Raw genomic sequence first — 19,726 nt, 5'->3', positions numbered from 1 at the left:
TTTATATATTGACGCGGTTACTGCCGGCGTGGGTGTTGAAACGGCATATGTGTAAACAGCAATAAAACACGTAGTGCGGTCTCGGATAGGTAACCGCCTCCCTACGACAGTATGTAAACGGGTGTTCCCTGGAAAACCATCGATGGGGCGGGGTTGAACCGATTTTTAGATTCTCGTGTCAAATGAAACATCGTTGGAAAAGACTGGATGTACCGAAGTCGTGATGAGTCTGTGTCCTAATCGACAGGGTACCGTTACATCAGTGCAAATCATTCTTTCCTTTTTCCCAGGCAAGAGAATCTTCTAAAAAATAAAACTGACGTAATATTATATTAATTATATTTTTTTTATTAATATATCGGACGATAATATTCAGAAATTTTCGTGCCATTAAAAAGTTTCCTCTTGAAGACAATAGCGTGAAAAGTGCGGGATCTTAAGAGACATTCTGCTTCTCTTGTTCTGGATAGTCAAAAGGATGGAGCCAAGTTATCACAATCAAGTTCCAAGTTTTCTCGAGAATGCAAAAAGTCATACGTACGATCTTCGTCGGTGTCCGGAGTACTGGTGGATGTTTCCGACTGATGAAACATTATCTGGGACGTGCACAATGAAATGCATCTACGGATTCACGAACGTCGTCGTTCCGGAGATGCTGCGCGCTGACGTTTCCGGGCCGGTCTTGTGCCAGTCATCGAGACCAACGTCTGCAATTATCAGTTACAAAACCCCGCATTACGAGAAGCCCCCGTATTCCTACATTGCTCTAATAGCGATGGCCATCAATTCGTCGCTGAAACGTCGACTGACGCTCTCTGGAATTTACCAATTCATCATGGACAAGTTCCCTTATTACAGAGAGAATCGGCAAGGTTGGCAGAACAGTATAAGGCACAATCTTAGTCTGAATGATTGCTTTGTAAAGATCCCGCGAAATAAGACCGTGGATCACGACGATGATCATACAATTGGAAAAGGGAGTTATTGGACGCTGGATCCATCCGTCAGCGAGATGTTTGAATACGGCAATTATAGACGAAGGAGAACGAGACGGCAGCGGACTTTTGCTCAAGAGATGCAGAAGTCTGCGAGAATATCGGTATAAAGAAATTTTATCTTCTGCGAGACAATCCACGTTAAAGTTGCACAAGATATTAAGATTAATCTTGATATTATATTATTTTGCTTCGAAACTAGAGGCAAGATCAAGACAAGATTGTTAGATAAGTATAATATAAGTAAACAATATCACTATTTGATTAAAGTGTGATATATTATATAATACAAATTTCAAAATCTTTATTTAATAAATTAAATGATTTATTTTAGAAAATGTAGAAATAATTAATACAATAAATAAAATAAACAATATAATAAAAATATAATAAATTAAATAAATATAATAAATTATGTTATCTTAAATTATGTTATAAAGATTATGTTAAATATTATTTTAAATAATTGTTCAATATTAAATAGGAATTGTTAATAAATTTGAGACAAAACGATGTCAAACGAGATTTGCTATAAAGATTCATTCAAGACTAACGATAAGACAAGATTTAAGTTTTCGAAAATTTTCAATATCATCAACACAATTTTTATTTGCAAATATTGTTTTGTTTTGTATCTTGTGCAATCCTATGCGTACACGATATTGTTTAACTTTTCAAAATAATATCTAAACATATTACTAAACGCCACATGTGTTTTATCCAAGATTAGACTTTTGATTACATCATATCTATTTTTTTATATTGTAAAAATGCAAATTTATATGATCGTGAAATAATTTTACGATACTGAAATGTGAGTTTCAATTGCAGGTTGAACTTTTACCCAATTTAACAAAACGTCAAGAGAAACTTCAGCTACAAAGTAAAGTTATTGAAATAAATGAAGAAAATACCACGGTGCAAGATACTAAAATCGAATATACGAATTCTCCAGAACCCATTGCTAAAACAGTGACATTTAGTATCGACAACATTTTACAAAAATCTGCGAGATAGTCGCAAATACAGTTTCTATTGAAAAATGGTTTCGATAATATTAAAATATAATAATGATGACATTCTCTCTTGTGACATCACACACACACACACACACACACACACACACACACACACACACCACACGAAATCAATAAAATAATACTCCATTTTTTAGAAAAATGATATCTTCTTCTATAAATTATGTACATCTATAAATTATGTACATTATAAATAATGTAATTATATATATTATAAAACGTTCCAATGTGTGTGCTCTCTAGTATTCAGATTAATTTAATGATTATATACAGAAATATATATTAAAAACATTTATATATTGTATTTCAAACAATCTCTTTTACTTTCTAAAATAATAAGTTTAAGATATAGAAATATGAGAATATTTATGTATAATTTTAATATTTTTATTTTAAATAAACAATTGATTAAAAAGAATAATGAGAATGAATTGATATCTCTATGAAAGTAGCTGTCAACCAATCTCTAAATCATCGATTTCATCTTCAGGCATATCGATACAAAATTTATAAGAAGAGTTACTGCCTTAAAAATTATAAAACAAATTCGAATGGAAACTAATGGTTACATTTAAAGTAATTTTCTAAATTTATTTTCTCTATTTATTTATTGTATTTATTTAATCTTTTGTCTTCTAGAAAATTATATACACAACAAATAAACTTATAATTGAATTAGAACTAGATTTTTAAAATATTTTTTAATACATTGTATTTATTGTATTAATTGTAAGTATAACTATTTAGTTTGATACATTAATCTATGGGTATGTGTGTAAAACGCTTGCCCCTTGATTCTAAATTATTATTTCAGATTCTTTATTTATGATACGCATTGAATTTAATACTGACAATTTTAACTGTGTATAGATAACAGGCGAAATTAAATATGAAATGTTAGTGTACATTTGAAATTTGAAAAAGAACAGATTATATACAAGAAAAATAAAATAAATAGTTATGTTTATGTATGTTTTGTGTAACAATGTTATTTCGATTTATTTTCAAATAATTTCACCGCAGAAACATGTGAGAAGGCAATAAAGGTCATATTTATACTTTGTATGTGTGGCAATTTAATCTCAACAATTAGTTTCCGAGGGACCTCGCAACAGAAAGCACGAAAAGATGGAGCGGTTACTTATTTGCATTTTCACTTTTCTATTATGTTTTGTTCCTGAAAATATTGGTAAGCTAAAATACTAATTGTACATCAGTGTGATTTTTTATCATGCTAAATAGTTGATTTTATCTGTTATAAATGTAATATAAGAAAGATTAAATGTAAAATCACGAACATATATGAAATATAAGAGATGCGGATTATAAAAGGTGTCCTAGGAAATTGACAGATGTGTATCTTTATTATAATTTTTTAATACGTGTGTTATCTTAGATATCATATGTATAATATTTATTTTCTTTTTACTTTTTTGATTTTTAAAATATATTATTTTTCATTTGTGTAGAGCGAGATTTTTCATTGTGTAAGCTGTTTTCTTTCGTACACAATTATGCATGTATTTAAATTTTTATTCGTTACAATTTTTACGAATTTGATTTAATATAAGTGATAAAAATCCTACAATCTTAGCTTTTATTTCAATGATGCAAAGCTTTGAAAAAATTGACTTTATGATTTTTTTTTTAAACTTGACAAAATTATATAAATCTTGGCAACACATTCCATTTCAGCACTTTACACAGTCGACTTTCAAATCATTATTTATAATTAAAATATTTCATCTCGAAACTCGATGAAAAAAAGTAATAATTTCTAATTTAATATGTTCAAATATTACACAACATTTATTTTATTCATAAGAATACCTATTATTTTCAGGAATATGTCTATTTTCAAGAATATGTCTATTGTCGAAAGCTAATTTGTTTGTATCTTTATTTATTATACGCATTGTGCGAATAAAGAATTACCCTATTCATCTTGTTTCAATGCTTAAATTTACTTATAATTAGCATTAGTCATTATTAGATAAAATTTAAAATCAAATTACCGTATGCAATACGAGTAGAGGAAAAAATTTTTTAAATTCGCAATTTTCTATTAAATTAAAATATAAAGAAATTGTAACAGAAATTTGAAAGAGGACATTTAAAATATCTCTTGTAAACATCAATAAAAACATGATCCAAGTACACCGCGAAGTCAGATACGTCATTTATATCATATTTTGTGATTTTTAGTAACAATGATATATTCAATTTTTTATCTATAAATAATTACTAATAATAACAATTTTTTAAATTAACAAAGCAAAAAAAGGATTCGGTCCTGGAGAACAAGAATGGGGCTTTGTTCAAGTACGTCCCTATGCAAACATGTTTTGGTGGCTTTATTATACTACAGCAGATGTTAAATCATATTACGAAAAACCGCTTATCATCTGGTTACAAGGTGGACCAGGCGGATCATCGACTTCGTATGGAAATTTCGAAGAACTAGGACCTCTTGATATTGATTTATATCCAAGAAATTACACTTGGGTAATCAATTATTACGTGATACAAAAACATATAAAATATATTCTGTCAGAGTTAAACATTATATCTATTTATTTCTTAGTCGAATGTATATAAAATATAAATTATTAATAGTGGAAATATTATTTTTACCCAAATGTATAGAGTGACTCATTATTATTAACATATAATATGTGGAAATCACTCACTATTATTAATATATAATATTTGGAAATGTGGAAGAATCATAATTTATTAAAAAAATAAAAAAAAATTACAAAATAATAAAATATAAAAAACTGCAACTTTTCTATTAAAATAAGTTTGTAACTTACAATTTTTAATATATAATTATATTTGTGTCATAGGTCAAAAATTACAATGTTCTCTTCATTGATAACCCCGTTGGTACCGGCTTTAGTAAGGCTGAAAATATATCGGGATTCGTGAAGACAAACGCTCAGATTGCGAACGATCTTTTAGAATGTATTCGAGGATTCTACAAGGAATTACCAAAATTTAAACCTGTTCCAACGTATATTACTACTGAATCGTACGGTGGAAAAATGGGCGCGGAATTTGCGCTTGTCTGGAATCGAGTAAGAAAGACAAATATACTTATTAAAGCAAATTGATGAGTACAAAAACAATTTGTATAAATTTATTTAAAGAAATATCGATTATTTTCGAAAAGAGGAAGAATATTAAACTTAAAAAAAGAAATTTTATCAATTATATAAGATGCTCTTAATATGAAAAAAATCTTTTTCTTAGACACCTTTTGAAATATCTATTTTATTATTGAAGATCTTCGTATTCTTAATATTTACTAAAATATAAGATAGTATGGAAACATTTGAGCTCATTGCTTGTGTGCTTTTAAATCATTCAACGACATTAAGCGAATGTACTCGTGGAAAAATATGGATTTTGCAAAAAATATCACATAAATTTTTTGTAAAAATATACATAGGTTCTCGAGAAAAAATGGACTTATGTAAATTCATATATAATTATTATATGATCATGTATAAATAATTATATGAGATAATATATATAATTATTATTTATTATAAAATTATATGTATAAATATCATAATATAGTAATAGTAAATAATCAATTATAGCAAGAGAAAATATATATAACACGCGTATATCAAACTTAAATCAAACATTATACTTAAATAAATCAGGAAACGAGTGCATTTTATTGAGACAGTAATTATACTTTCAACATTGTCCAAGATAGAACTTCGCGCGATGTAAAAACATGAATCAAAATAGTAGTAGAATATTACAGGATTTCCATATAATATTATTTGCTTGCAGATTATCAATTAAGCATACAAAAAAATGTGTCATAGATCCGGATGTAAAATCTGCTGTTGAGATTTATAGGAATATTATTTTTTTTCCTCTTATTTTGAGAAACAGAGACATACTTCTAAAGTATGATAAAGAGTTGTAAATGTAATAATATTCTTATAATGCTTTGTCGCCTTTTTCAAAACCATCAATTTTCTTTAGCAGCAGGACTGCTTGAATATTAGACAGAATTTTACCTTGAGCAATAGTCACTCCGGACAATAATTTATTCAGCTCGTCATTACGAATAGTCAATTGCAAGTGATGTGGAATTATCCTAATTCATAATCAGCTGATTATATATGAGAACAAATATGATCGAATATAATAATAAAATTGTTATATAAAAATAATATAAAAATAAAATCACTGTTTAGATGTTATTGTATATATAATTATATAAATTATCATATAAATATAATTATATAAATCATCATATATATATAATTATATAAATTATCATATATTCGCATCTAATTATATATATTTACATCTAATCATATTACATCCATTTTTTCTCGGATTGTATTAATCATATAACAAAGCACAAAAAAGAGCTCGAAATTCGTAGATTCTTCATTGAAAAAAGTCAACAAATAATTTTCTAGTAGAAATTTCTCTAATATAAATTGAAATAAGCTTATTTAAATTAATACAAAAAAATTACAATGCAGACAGTTTGTTTCTACATTAAACAAGTTTTCAATCTATACTCGATCGAAGAAATTATTAGCATTAATGAGAGAATTGTGATCATTGTGAATAGATAAAATAGGGTAATAAATAGAGGCGTGCAAATCTGCTCTCACTCCCGCTCGTTCCCGACAGCGAGACTGGATTCTCGAGAATCAGATTATCGGGAGCGCTGTTATCGAGAATAGAGGTTCGGGAACGAGCGAGTCCCGAGTCCCGATGTTCTATTAGATGGAGAGGGGATAGATTTCGACCACTTTCTAGTAATAAAGTATACAGTAAATGTATGCAACCGCTAAATAAAAATGCCTCTGTTACAGTTCTAGTTGATCTATCATTCTCCACTGTCCACTTATGATCTTTTTGGATGTCCTGACGCTCTAAGAATCCATGGCATCCAACTTTCTAACAACATCCATTCCTTCGATGACTTTTCCAAACATAATATGCTTTCCATTGAATCAACTCTTGGCGCCAATAATAAAGAAACTGACTGCCATAGATGTTGGATTTTAGCATTTGCCATAGAAAGTAGCGAATTCAGTATGAGTAAGCTTATAATTTTCATCCTCGAAAAATCACTCAACGATATTAAGCGAATGTACTCGTGGAAGGATTGGATTTTGCAAAAATTGTCGCACAAATCTTTTATAAAAATATGCATAAGGGTCTGAGAAAAAATGATCTTATGTACCATATGGCACCATAGATTTAGTGCCAGTATTGTGATTGATGAAACCATTCATGTGGCACATGAAATTCGGAATCACCCTGTGGAAATTGCTACCCTTGTAGCCTTTCTCTCCAGTGCAGACAACGCGGAAGTTTATTTAGCTATTGCATACATTTACAGCACAATTCTCTCATCAATGCTAGACAGGCCCACAAAAAAAAACACAGGCCCACAAAAAAAAGGTACTGTGCTGACGCTCTGATTAGGCTAGTCTTATGTATTTTGGAATTCGCTGAATTCGAATCTGACGTCAGAATTGCTCCATCACATCACAGTTTTTTTAAATTTCAAAAATAGACAAAACATATAACATATTTCATCAAAAATTCGTGCATTTACATATTAATTGTGTTGTTTTAACCCTTAGAAACGGTGAATATTAACTCAACGCAGAAATATTAAAATAACGCAACGATAATATGTTATATTAACATGAGAGTATATTAAAAATTCAACATAAAGATTTTTACACCAGAAAATCTTAACAGAAATACAAAATGATTTTTACCGTGTAAGACTAACTCAGATCGCCAGCACAGGGTACTTATTTTTTGTGGGCCTGTATAATTTTTCCGATCGAATATAGATTGAAAACTTGAATAATGTAGAAACAAATTGTCTGCATTGTAATTTTTATTCCTTAGGCCCAAAATGCTGGCATTATTGAAAGTAATTTAAAGGGAGTTGCACTTGGGGACGCTTGGATTTCTCCTATCGATTCTGTAATGACATGGGCGCCATATCTACTCAACATGGTATTACATATTTAATTATTCATTGCTTTTGTGATATTTGTACGCAATCTATTATAGAATGCACCAATTTTATCAAAACAGATCAAAATAATAAATAATACTGAAAAAGAAAGGAAAACAAAAATAATCCAATAAAGTAATTTACTAGTTTCCTCTACTCCATCTTTCTTCTCTTTGTTGGCTCCCACTAATTTTATGTAAAATTTTCATGATTTATATATGTTCTTATTAAAACTCTTGAATATTTTTCACAGGGTGTAATTGACAAAGAAGATTTTAAAGAAATTGAAGCTGATACAAAAGTGTTAAAAGAAAAAATAGAAACAGGTAAATGGAAAGAAGCAACTGATTATACCAGTTATATGCAAGCTAACATTTCTAGAAAAACTTACAATGTTGACTTCTACAATATTTTGTCAAAGATATATCTATGCTCACATTGTTTATCACCGCTTTCGGCTGGAGGTATATGATTATTTAACATAATAAATGATAACATAATAATTATTATCACATATATATATCGTTCTTTTTAACAAATTGCAGATCCTATTTTTCGATATTTTATTCAAGTTGGGACTCAGTCACTTTATGATTTGATGAATGGCCCAGTAAAAGAAGCGCTCGGACTTAATATTACTCATATTATCCAATCTGGCAAAGTTTACGATTTCTTAAGAGAAGATTTTATGAAACCTGTTACTAATATAGGTATCAATTAAATATGTGATATATGTATTAGTCAAATAAAAATAAGAGAAAGAAGATTGTATAACTTAATGCATTATTTCTAAGTTAAATGAATGTAAAAGCTTAATAATTCATAAGTTTCCAAAAAAACTGTTGAATCAATTTTCATAAGTTATATGAATTCATACAGTAAAAAGAAGATGGATAAGATTCGTAAATACGTGTGTAAATTTGAAAGACGCAACACATACATTTCAATATATTTAGACGTATTTGTTGCGTATTTTTCGTGAAGTGTCAAGATATATTATTTCTCGTAATGTAATTGCAGCTTATATTTCATAATAATTATAATTTAAAATTCGAATATATTTTGTTTTAGTGGAGCAATTACTTAATGAAACCAATTTGAATGTATTCGTATACAACGGACAATTGGATTTAATTGTTGATACACCGGGTAAGTTAATTTGTTTTATTCTAGTACAACCATAAACATATTAACTGTCTATAAGTATAACATATGAGTAAAGTTAATAGTATTAATACAAATAAAATAATTTGTAAGAACTTTTTATAATTTTTATAATTAACATTAAAACACATTACAGTAATTTTAAATGTATCTAAATAATAAAAATATATTAATAAATTGAAATATTTCGAGATCAAAATCTAAAATAATCAAACTAGAAATTTTTCAGATGAGTAAATAGAAAAATTTTTTAATTTTTTCCTTCGTATTTTAATAATATTTTTCAGTGATTTTTATTAAAAATTAGTCAAGATTTAAAAGATATTATTAATGTTCTAATTAATTTAGAATCTATTTTGTGGAAATCAAATACTGTATGAAAATTTTGAGACATATTTAAGACGTACACTTTGATACAATAATTACACATTATAACTGTAAATATACCATTATTATCAAATTCCTGCATTGGCTTTTACAGCCATTTTGTATTTTAATTTGATTATATTAATAAAAAAATTATTCTTTGATATTATTTTATTCTATTTTTTTAATTTCTTTATATAAAATTATTATTTCCTAATTACATTGCGAATAATAAAATGTTTTTTTATATTTTATGTTAACGTTTTTACTGATATATTATTCATTGAATTATTGTACATATTTTTTTACTAATATCATACAATCCACGGTTACTTTATTATACTTTAGGCACTCTTCGTTGGATAGAAAAATTAAAATGGAAACACATTGACACCTGGAAAACCTCCAAGAGGCATCCGCTCATCTCTCAAGATATCATCGAGGGCTACTTCAAAGCTTACCATAATCTCAGGGTGTACTGGGTCAATAGAGCCGGACATATGGTATGTACATATACTCACTTTTCATTAAACTCCTGTATTTATTGTAAGATCGTTGCAAGCAATCCTCAAGACTAATTTGTAACAAAATTTCTAAAACGAAATATATTCTTTATAAATTTAATGTCTTCATATTCACTCTCGTCACATATGCAAATTGATATCATTATAGTTTTTCCATTGTATCCATTATATCCATTGATATATAAAATGCAATTCACGTAACATGGCAAAGTTAATTCAGAGACGGAAAAGTTTCTTACAGTATATAATTAATAATAAAGTTATATGATATAGAATTAAAATAATTAGATGTAATTAAAAATTTTAATGCAGAGAAGATTGACTCTCTTCTATGGACGAATAAAGAATACTTTTGATTAATAAAAATCTTCAACAGAATTATTGAAAATTAAAATACAAATTAAAATATACGGCAATTATATTTTATAGCAGCATTAAGTTCTCTTTCTATAATCCATCATTATTTTAAAAAAAAACACAGATTTAATCAATAAAATTACGTTGAAATAATTTTTTTTTTTTCATAGTTTTTTAGAAGCATAGACTGTGCCTTTTTTAAAATGATAATTTTTTTATCATGATTGACCTGTTTTTAGATACTTGATATTGAAATGTCGTATTTCTTGTTTTATACATATATATTAATTATATATCTAACGCATTTTAATGTATATATAATTTTAATTGCGCAGGTTCCAGCAGACAATCCAGCTGCTATGGAAGTGATACTACAGCATCTGACAACCTGACATGTCAGTAACAATATGAGCAAAAATTAGTTTTTATATCATAAACAAAAGCAAAAATTAGCTTTCATATTTGTAAATATAAAAACTAAATATATGATCTAGATGATGCTACACTTAAATTATTAAAATTATTATATATTAAATTAAATTATTAGAATTATTATTTATTCGTTTTTCTGTAAAATTTAAAAAAAAGTCAAAATAATCAAAATAATCATGTAATGCATTCCACTGCAAGTTATCTAATTGTTGAAGAAAATAATTTTGATTACATTATTATATATTCTATTGTATAATATATATTAGTATATATTATATATTAATATATATTATATATATTATATATATTATATATATTATATATATTATATATATATATTATATATTAATATATATTATATATATTATATATTATTTATATTATTATATATATTATATATTATATATTATTTAATATATGCGATTTGTATTTCATAATTATTTATTCATGTCTAATTTATGTTTTTTATCTAACTTTTTATCTCTTAAACAAATTATTATAATAAATTATAAAATTATTATAACAAATTATTATAACAAATCATTATAATAAATTATTATAATAAAAATGATTTACACCTGATAATTTGTATTAATTTTTTTCTTATATTTATTTAATGTTTTAATATAATGTGACTGAGTAAGAGACCCAAAAATAAGTGTCAGACATGTACGTTTTTACATCGTTATTAAACATTAATTGACATTAATATACATCATTGATAATAATTTTTATCAAGTTTTCTATATTCGTAATGGCCTTTTATTAATCCTATTTAAATAGTTTTTATTTTTATTATTTTTTTTAGTGCAACGTAAGATCTGATTTACCTATTTTACTCATCATAAATTTTAAAACATATAACATGTGTTTAATATTCTAGTACAAGTAAAAAATTAAAATTTATACTTTAAATAAAAATTTAAAATTTCAATATTGAACAAAAAAATCGATAATATTATCGATTGTCGACCATAATCTGTAATCACCGCTCACTGGTGTAGGCCTACCTAGCCTATGTGTTGAAAATGAGTGGGGCGTGATAACTGTCACATAACTGTTGTTTTTTTGCTGCATTAATTTTTTTTGTCCGATAAACGTTATCGTTACTGGCAATGGTCTGACACAGTAGACCGAGAATTTAGAGGGAACTGTTGGTTATGTGTTGACAGCCGACATGGCAACTAGCGATGGTAGACGTGTTGCTCTAATAACAGGCATAACGGGACAAGTAAGATTAAGTATACATTGAATTCGTCACAGGCAGTTTAATTCTATATTGCATTTTATATTAAAAACAGTGAATAGTGTTTCAATTTTTAGATAGGGTTTGCTTTACTGAATATATTTTTTATTATCTTTATACTATTATCATTTACGTTTTAAGATGTAACAATATAATTTAAATTGCATTTACAGTCTCTTTTATTATTGTTACTATTTTAGGATGGCTCTTATTTGGCAGAATTTTTGCTGGAGAAGGGATACGATGTGCATGGTATTATCAGACGAGCCAGTTCATTTAATACCGGTCGCATTCAGCATCTTTATGAAGATCCAAAATGCCATCGCCAAGGTAAAATGAAGTTGCATTATGGCGATATGACTGATTCCAGTAGTTTAATTAAGGTCATAAGCGCAGTACAGCCAACAGAAATTTATAATCTTGCGGCACAAAGTCATGTTATGGTTTGTATATTGTATCAAATACATATATATAACATTATATTATCTAAATATTTATATAAAGTAAAATTAAATTTGATATTTTCTATTTTATAGGTGAGCTTTGAAGTGAGCGAATATACTGCAGAAGTAGATGCAGTAGGAACAGTAAGATTATTAGATGCAATACGTACATGTGGCTTAGAAAAGTCTGTAAAATTTTATCATGCATCAACTTCTGAACTTTATGGTAGAGCGGTAGAGGTACCACAAAATGAAAAGACACCATTTTATCCACGTTCTCCATATGGTAATTGAAAGAACAGAAAGCAGACGCACATATTCCCACATATACATATACATATATTATATATATATATATATATATACATATAATTCCAAATTTTAGCTTGCGCAAAATTATATAGCTTCTGGATTGTTGTAAATTATAGAGAAGCCTATAATATGTTTGCATGTAATGGTATATTGTTCAATCATGAGAGCCCACGAAGAGGAGAGAATTTTGTCACAAGAAAGGTGACTAGGTCAATAGCAAAAATACAGTTGGGATTGCAGGATGTACTTGAATTAGGAAACTTAGATGCAAAGCGAGATTGGGGCCATGCCAAAGATTATGTAGAAGTTAGTATGGCTACACTTTATTTACTAAATTAAATAGTTTAAATTTCTAGATATATATAATTTATATTACATAATGCATATGTATGTGTAGGCAATGTGGTTAATGCTCCAACAAACACAACCGGATGATTATGTCATAGCAACGGGAGAAACTCATAGTGTAAGAGAATTTGTAGAAACAGCATTCCAATATATAGGTCGTACAATTAAATGGGAAGGAAAAGGCATAAATGAGACAGGACAAGATGCACAAACTGGTCAAGTATTAGTTCGCATAAATCCAAAATTCTTCCGTCCAACAGAAGTGGTAAGATATTATAATCATTTTATAAATTATGAGAAATTAAAAATAAATTTCTAGGCGTAGATTTGATCTTTCTTTTCTTGTGCAGGATATACTTTTGGGTGATGCATCAAAGGCAAGAAATAAATTCGGATGGAAACCAACAATCACATTTGAGGTAATTTTCTATTTATTTAATACATTTATTTATTTAACTCTTTGTCTCTTAGAAAACCATATACACAAAAATAAACTTATAATTGAGTTTAGAAATTTTTTAGTATTTGTCTTTTATCATATTAAATATATATCTATTTAATTTGAATTAATCTTTGAAGTTTATCTCTCTTTGCTAAATTATTATTTTATATTTTTGATTTATAATATGTGTACTAAGTTTAATATACCAAAATATATGTAATTAAAATTTTTTAAATTTTATATATTTAATGAATTTCTGTTTTCTAATTTTATTTATAAACTTCTTAATCATTTAATCATATTCAGCTTAAAGAAGAAAAATAATAGGAATCAAAGAGTTAAATTAAATAATTTAAATTATTTTACATATTATAAATATATATAAACTGATAATATATATACATATAAATTGTAGGAACTTGTAAAGGATATGATGGATTATGATTTGGAATTAATGTCAAAAAATCCAAATGCTTAGTAATATTTTATATTTAAATTGTGATATGGAGACGTGCATTTTTCTCTGTGAAAGGCAATATATAAAAATTTATCTATATTTTGTAAATATTATATAAATATTTTTAATGTTTTTGAAACTCCTTCAGAAGTAAACAAATTCCTTTTTTTAAATATAATCTAATAATGATAATGTAAACATTAGTATTTCAAATATATGCAAAATGTAAAACAATCAAGGATATAACTATATAAGTATTAAATATATACAGAAAAAGAGAAAGAAGATGATATAGATAGCTGATGATTTTCATATTCAAATGATAAAATAAAAATGTAATCTTCTAATTAAGACAGAACCTATATTTTAAATATATATATATATATATATATATATATATATATATACATATAAATATACACTTTTTATTTTATAAGGACATGAATTTCTATTTTACGAGTATTACTAAGATTTTATGATCTTTTTGAAATATATATGTTAGTATTCTGTACAATTTCTGCCAAATAAAAAATTTATTTTAAGGGTTTTTGCATACGTTACTTTTGTATCTTTATGTAATTGTAAAAAATGTATAAAAATATGTTCTATTTATATAAATATTTATTTCACAACTTTTCTCTCTGCTTTAACATAGTCTTTTTATAACTCATTATATATTTAATAGCGATATTATTATTTGTAATCGTATTTGCAATTGTTAGGAAATATTTAACAGAAGCTTATAACATCTTTCTCTTCTCAGAATAAATATTTTTTTTATTGACAAGGAAATCCGGAAATTTTGATTTTGACAGAACTTTACATACGTGTGAAAGAGGGAAAACAAATAAATAAATTTAAAAATTTTCAATTGCTGCCAAAAAACGATTCTTAGAGAAACTATAAAATTTCGGGAAAATAATTTTTTTATAGAAAATTTTTTAATTTTATTCTTTCGATATCTCGAATAATTTTCGAGATATATCGAGAAAAGTAAAAAACCGCTTTTATATGAGGGATGGTTTCACCCCTTAAAATCGTTTTTGGGCAATAATTTAAAATTTCTAAATTCATTTATTTATCCTCCCCTTCTACATGTGTGTAAAGTTTCAAAAAGAATTTCCGTGCTCGCGAAATGCCCTTGTGAGAACGCATATTTATCGCATGCGCGAAAAGCTCGGTCCTCCGGGAATAGTGCCCCTCGCCCCTCTTCATTATTTCTCCCATTGTCGTTTACAAGATTGTAAACAATTCGTTCGGAGGAAGGATTGAGAGGAAGAATGCGATTGTCGTGGGTCAAAGGGAGGTACGCGCTTTGCTTACTAATTCTGCAAATAAAATTGACGAATTCGCGGACATCTTGGCGTTTAAACGCCGCCGACAAGGTCGTGAAGACGACCGATTACGTGAGCCCGATCGAGGATGATCCGATTTTTGATATTCTCGCAAACGGTATCATTATTAGCAATGGTCAGAGCTGGAGCAGGACTGCGACTCTGGAGAAACATGAGAAAGTGCTCTACTGTCAAGAGTGTAAAGCTTTCGCTAGTCAGGAGAGGTAATATCAACCGCATATCTGTTGTGTCGCATTGTTAGGTTATAAAATTATATCCATAGAATTAGATTTTTTTTAGCTACATTTTTTTATACTTTCAATTACCTCTCTCTTTCTCTCTCTGTATTTTTTTCTGTTATATTATGTATTTATATATCATGTTTCTCGATGGTATAAAATGTCGTATGCTTTTTGTAACATATTGAAGTAATAAGATATTATTTTGATTCAGAAAGGAAGCCAAAATCCTCTTAATCTGTGTGTAAATTTGCACGAAGCCTTTTCTTATGTTTTTATTATACACAAGCAATACTATTTGTATGATACATAATTTTTTTTTTTCTTCCTGTAGTTAGCGTTTTGTGTGTGGCTTGCTGTTGATTCAGTGTTAGAACAGCCCTAACTTTGGTCCCCTTGGCAGACGACTCTCGTCATTCGTGTTGAAGGACACAAAAAATATCAATGAGTCCTTTCCTCTGTCTTCGCAAGTGTCAAACGAGCTAGTGACATGCACCTCTGGCCAGCAGTGCGACAATATAATATTGGATTGTGGCAAGCCAGTAAATTTTACCTATTATGATAATCTGATTGGTGTGGCAAACAGGAACAAGCACCCATTGGTACCAGAACCCAATGTGGCACTCATGTTCAAGAAAAATGGTGGCAAAACTATTGATGTTGATATTGACTTGTTAGAAAAACGCTTGAAAAAAGCAAAGCGAGAGGTATTTATTTCAAAATTTCATTTAAATTACAGATATTCTGTATCAGATTTAAATAGAACAAAGGAACTCTAAATAGGAACATTTGATTAACATTTTTATTTTTTCAATAAACATTTTTACAAGAAATATAATTGCAATTCAGATATTTATACCTTTAAAATAATGTGTATATATATTAGCATAACTTTTCTAATTATTCTCTTTAAATGAGATTTTTTTTGTTTCAGAAACCAAAATCTGTCCAACTGTATAATCAAATAGGAAATTTTTGGCGTATTAAAGGCGATGCACAGAGATCAATTGAGTGCTTTCGTAGGGCACTTGCAGTATCTCCGCATAATGCAGAAGTGCTCTTGAACTTGGCTAGAGTATTACTGGTACAACATTACTTGGATGACGCGACATATTTAGCTAGGCGATCGTTAGAGTTGCAACCTCCAGATCGCAATGCATGGGAACAATATCTTACACTTGGACAAATATTCAAAGTATATAGACAATAACTTAATAGCAGTGTAATCAAATATCAATCAAATATATTCATATTTGTGTACTAAAATTACAATATACTGAAAGATCTTTAACATACAAGATTTAATTGATAAAAATTAGCGATAATAAAATAAAAATACAAAAAAAATTATAAAAAATAATGATTATATATAATTATATTAATAATTAACTAATTTTCTTGGCAACAAATTTTTCTTTCTTCATGCTTATTTATTTATCTACTATGCAAAATTCAATATAATTTAATAATTTACAGTTAGCATCTCAATACAATTAATTTAAATTTAATTTTTTGTTGTTCAATAAATAATTATATGCTATAACGAAAATATAAAAATAAGACTGATAGTTTTATATTCAAACAACAAATTTCTACAGAGTATACAGAGTATGTGATATAGAATTCAATATCATTAATTACATTTTTATCTTATCATTTTGCAGGCATATGGACACTTTCAAGAAGCAGCTGTTCATTTGCGTCACGCGCTAGAATTAAAACCAGACCTTTCTGACGCTGCCGATGCGTTAAAGGAAGTTGAATCGTTGCCGGCTGCGAGTATACATATCTATACGTTGCTGATTATCATTTGTTTGGTATGTAAATTAATTGATAATATATTTACAAATTTTATTTAGTCTCTATATTATATTTATTGACTATTAAAATTTCTAATATTTTTTTCAAAACTATTTAATATAACAAGTTATTTGGGAGATTTTACACAAAAACAGAATTTTCTCCTTTTTTTCTATTTATATCCAGAAGGCGGAAATTGTTATTGATATGATTGCCTGTTATCATTAGGTACTTGGTGTACTCTTGGTTGTGTTGAGCAGTGTAGAATGTGACGAGGATTCAACTCTAGTCAGTGGACAGCTTCAGCGTCCGGTACAACGACATTTTAGTCGTGCTATGGCTATGCGTAGTTTACGACTCAACGTTGCACGCAATAAACGTTGTTGATAATGATGACTCATTATTAGACGAATCAGTCGTTTCGTACAAGTAATAGAATAACTTTTCATTGCTATAACGACTTATATCCCTGCAAAATATTATTTGTAATACGATTCGTAACAATTCTTGGGATGCACTCTTTAACTATTTATTATGTATTGCGCGAAAAAGAGAATATATGAAGAAATATGCAAGAATTTTATTACTATCTGATTATGTCTTGTTACCTCCCCGAGCTTTTATCGAAAAGTAAATTCGATAAGTTTTAACGTTCATTCAATATTTATTCTTACTCTCTTAATGTGTTTACAGAAAATAAAAAATGGAATGTTACACACATACGCAATATCACACGCATTCATACACATAATATTATACATAAATTAGAATTACAATAATTCTCTTTTAGTTGCTATCACATATATATAATACGATATACACATTGCAGCAATTTCTTTTATTATCATATACATGAAATTAGAACAGATACAAGAGATATTTCAATGTGCCTTCCATCTATATCACTTTGTAATACGATATCTTATATTATTAATATACGATTAGAACTATGAATGTTAAGATGTTATACAGTGTTTCAAAAAAAGATATGACAGCAGCAAAATCTTGTTCTTAAAATTTATAATATCTTTAATACATTTATGATATCTTTGATCAGATCATGATTGCAGAAACAAATGTAAAGCTATGCACACAAAAAGAATTTTTACAATAAGGCGGAGTTTCTATCATATTTCAAAACATTGTTTCATCAAAATAAAAAATAATTCCGTGGAAATATCACTTATATGTATATAAATGGCAAGTATTATTTGTATTTATGCATTCATGTTTGCTTTTGACATTTCATAATTCCAGTTATTTGTTAAAGCCGTTATAATGATTAAAAAATTTTTTTTCAAATAATACAACTCATTTTATTAATTATAATGAATGATAATCACATCTTAAGCTAGTTACTTTTTTAATTAATATCAACACGGTTGTCCCTCTTTCCTTGGTCATTCTATGTTAAAAATAATATTTTTTACATTCACATACTCTACATTTATTTTCTATTCAATTCATTTACTATTCAAACATTGTTTCTTATGTATATAGTGTAGAAGTTCATTTTTAATGTTAAATATTATATAATTTTTTTGATTACTATTATTTTCATATATTTTCAAATATTTTGCTGTCATTCCATACTTTTTTTGAAACAATTCCAACAAGAAAAATCCTTGTAGAGAAAAAAAAAAGTAATATATAATAAAATTTCATCTAAAACATTCATTCAACAAGTTTCACCCTAACAATATTGTTTAACAAGATTATTTTATATTTTACATTAAAATTTAGTTGGATAATGTAAACAACATTGTACAATTTATGATTTAATTAACGAGTCATAAACACATACAGTATAATAGATTCTATTTCTTGTCATGAGACAACTACTGTTGTTCATTTATATTATACATATAGGCATGTGAAACATTTCTAATAACAAATGCATAATCCCTACATGTGAATGCACATGTAAAGTAAATTGCGCTTGCGATATTTCTCATTATTTCTTTACATTCAACCTAAAAAGAAGCAAATATTACTCAAACTCATTTTTATTTACATTATTTTAAATATAAAATTGTAATATTTTTCTCTAGACAGAAAAATTGTATTATCCTGCAAAAGAGATATAATAGAAGATCTAAAATTAATTTTCTAATGGTTTTCGTGAAACCATTATAGTAACAAATTTTAGAAACAAATATTTTTACACTCGACAACAAAATATTGTTTTTGTGTAGTATTATT

At 27.3% G+C, this 19,726-nt stretch overlaps 4 protein-coding genes across 4 annotated transcripts; all 4 read left to right on the top strand.

The window, feature by feature from the left end:
• Positions 1-369: 369 nt before the first annotated feature.
• Positions 370-2,052, top strand: LOC105250297 (forkhead box protein C2-A). The gene is made up of 2 exons (XM_011256311.3): positions 370-1,099; positions 1,827-2,052. Exons 1-2 carry the CDS (start codon positions 479-481, stop codon positions 2,010-2,012), a joined length of 807 nt encoding a protein of 268 aa, XP_011254613.1. The 5' UTR covers positions 370-478; the 3' UTR covers positions 2,013-2,052.
• Positions 2,053-3,126: 1,074 nt separating this feature from the next.
• On the top strand, positions 3,127-10,975 carry LOC105250278 (retinoid-inducible serine carboxypeptidase). Its single transcript, XM_011256284.2, has 9 exons — positions 3,127-3,221; positions 4,308-4,537; positions 4,882-5,112; positions 7,949-8,059; positions 8,314-8,524; positions 8,606-8,770; positions 9,132-9,209; positions 9,939-10,093; positions 10,807-10,975. The coding sequence occupies exons 1-9, from the start codon at positions 3,161-3,163 to the stop codon at positions 10,861-10,863; spliced, it is 1,299 nt and encodes a 432-aa protein (XP_011254586.1). The 5' UTR covers positions 3,127-3,160; the 3' UTR covers positions 10,864-10,975.
• A 911-nt stretch (positions 10,976-11,886) lies between these two features.
• On the top strand, positions 11,887-14,310 carry LOC105250296 (GDP-mannose 4,6 dehydratase). Its single transcript, XM_025411540.1, has 7 exons — positions 11,887-12,134; positions 12,350-12,592; positions 12,686-12,878; positions 12,978-13,210; positions 13,302-13,517; positions 13,603-13,671; positions 14,110-14,310. Exons 1-7 carry the CDS (start codon positions 12,081-12,083, stop codon positions 14,170-14,172), a joined length of 1,071 nt encoding a protein of 356 aa, XP_025267325.1. The 5' UTR covers positions 11,887-12,080; the 3' UTR covers positions 14,173-14,310.
• A 1,022-nt stretch (positions 14,311-15,332) lies between these two features.
• LOC105250277 lies at positions 15,333-19,555 on the top strand. The gene is made up of 5 exons (XM_011256282.3): positions 15,333-15,709; positions 16,128-16,431; positions 16,659-16,919; positions 17,389-17,541; positions 17,753-19,555. Exons 1-5 carry the CDS (start codon positions 15,432-15,434, stop codon positions 17,909-17,911), a joined length of 1,155 nt encoding a protein of 384 aa, XP_011254584.1. The 5' UTR covers positions 15,333-15,431; the 3' UTR covers positions 17,912-19,555.
• The last annotated feature ends 171 nt before the right edge of the window (positions 19,556-19,726 follow it).

The sequence above is a fragment of the Camponotus floridanus genome, unplaced genomic scaffold (genome assembly GCF_003227725.1).
Source record: "Camponotus floridanus strain SB8 unplaced genomic scaffold, Cflo_v7.5 scaffold4, whole genome shotgun sequence".
In the NCBI taxonomy this organism is placed as follows: domain Eukaryota; kingdom Metazoa; phylum Arthropoda; class Insecta; order Hymenoptera; family Formicidae; genus Camponotus; species Camponotus floridanus.
Note: the sequence above shows the minus strand (reverse complement) of the source record. Positions and strands in the feature narration are given on the sequence as shown.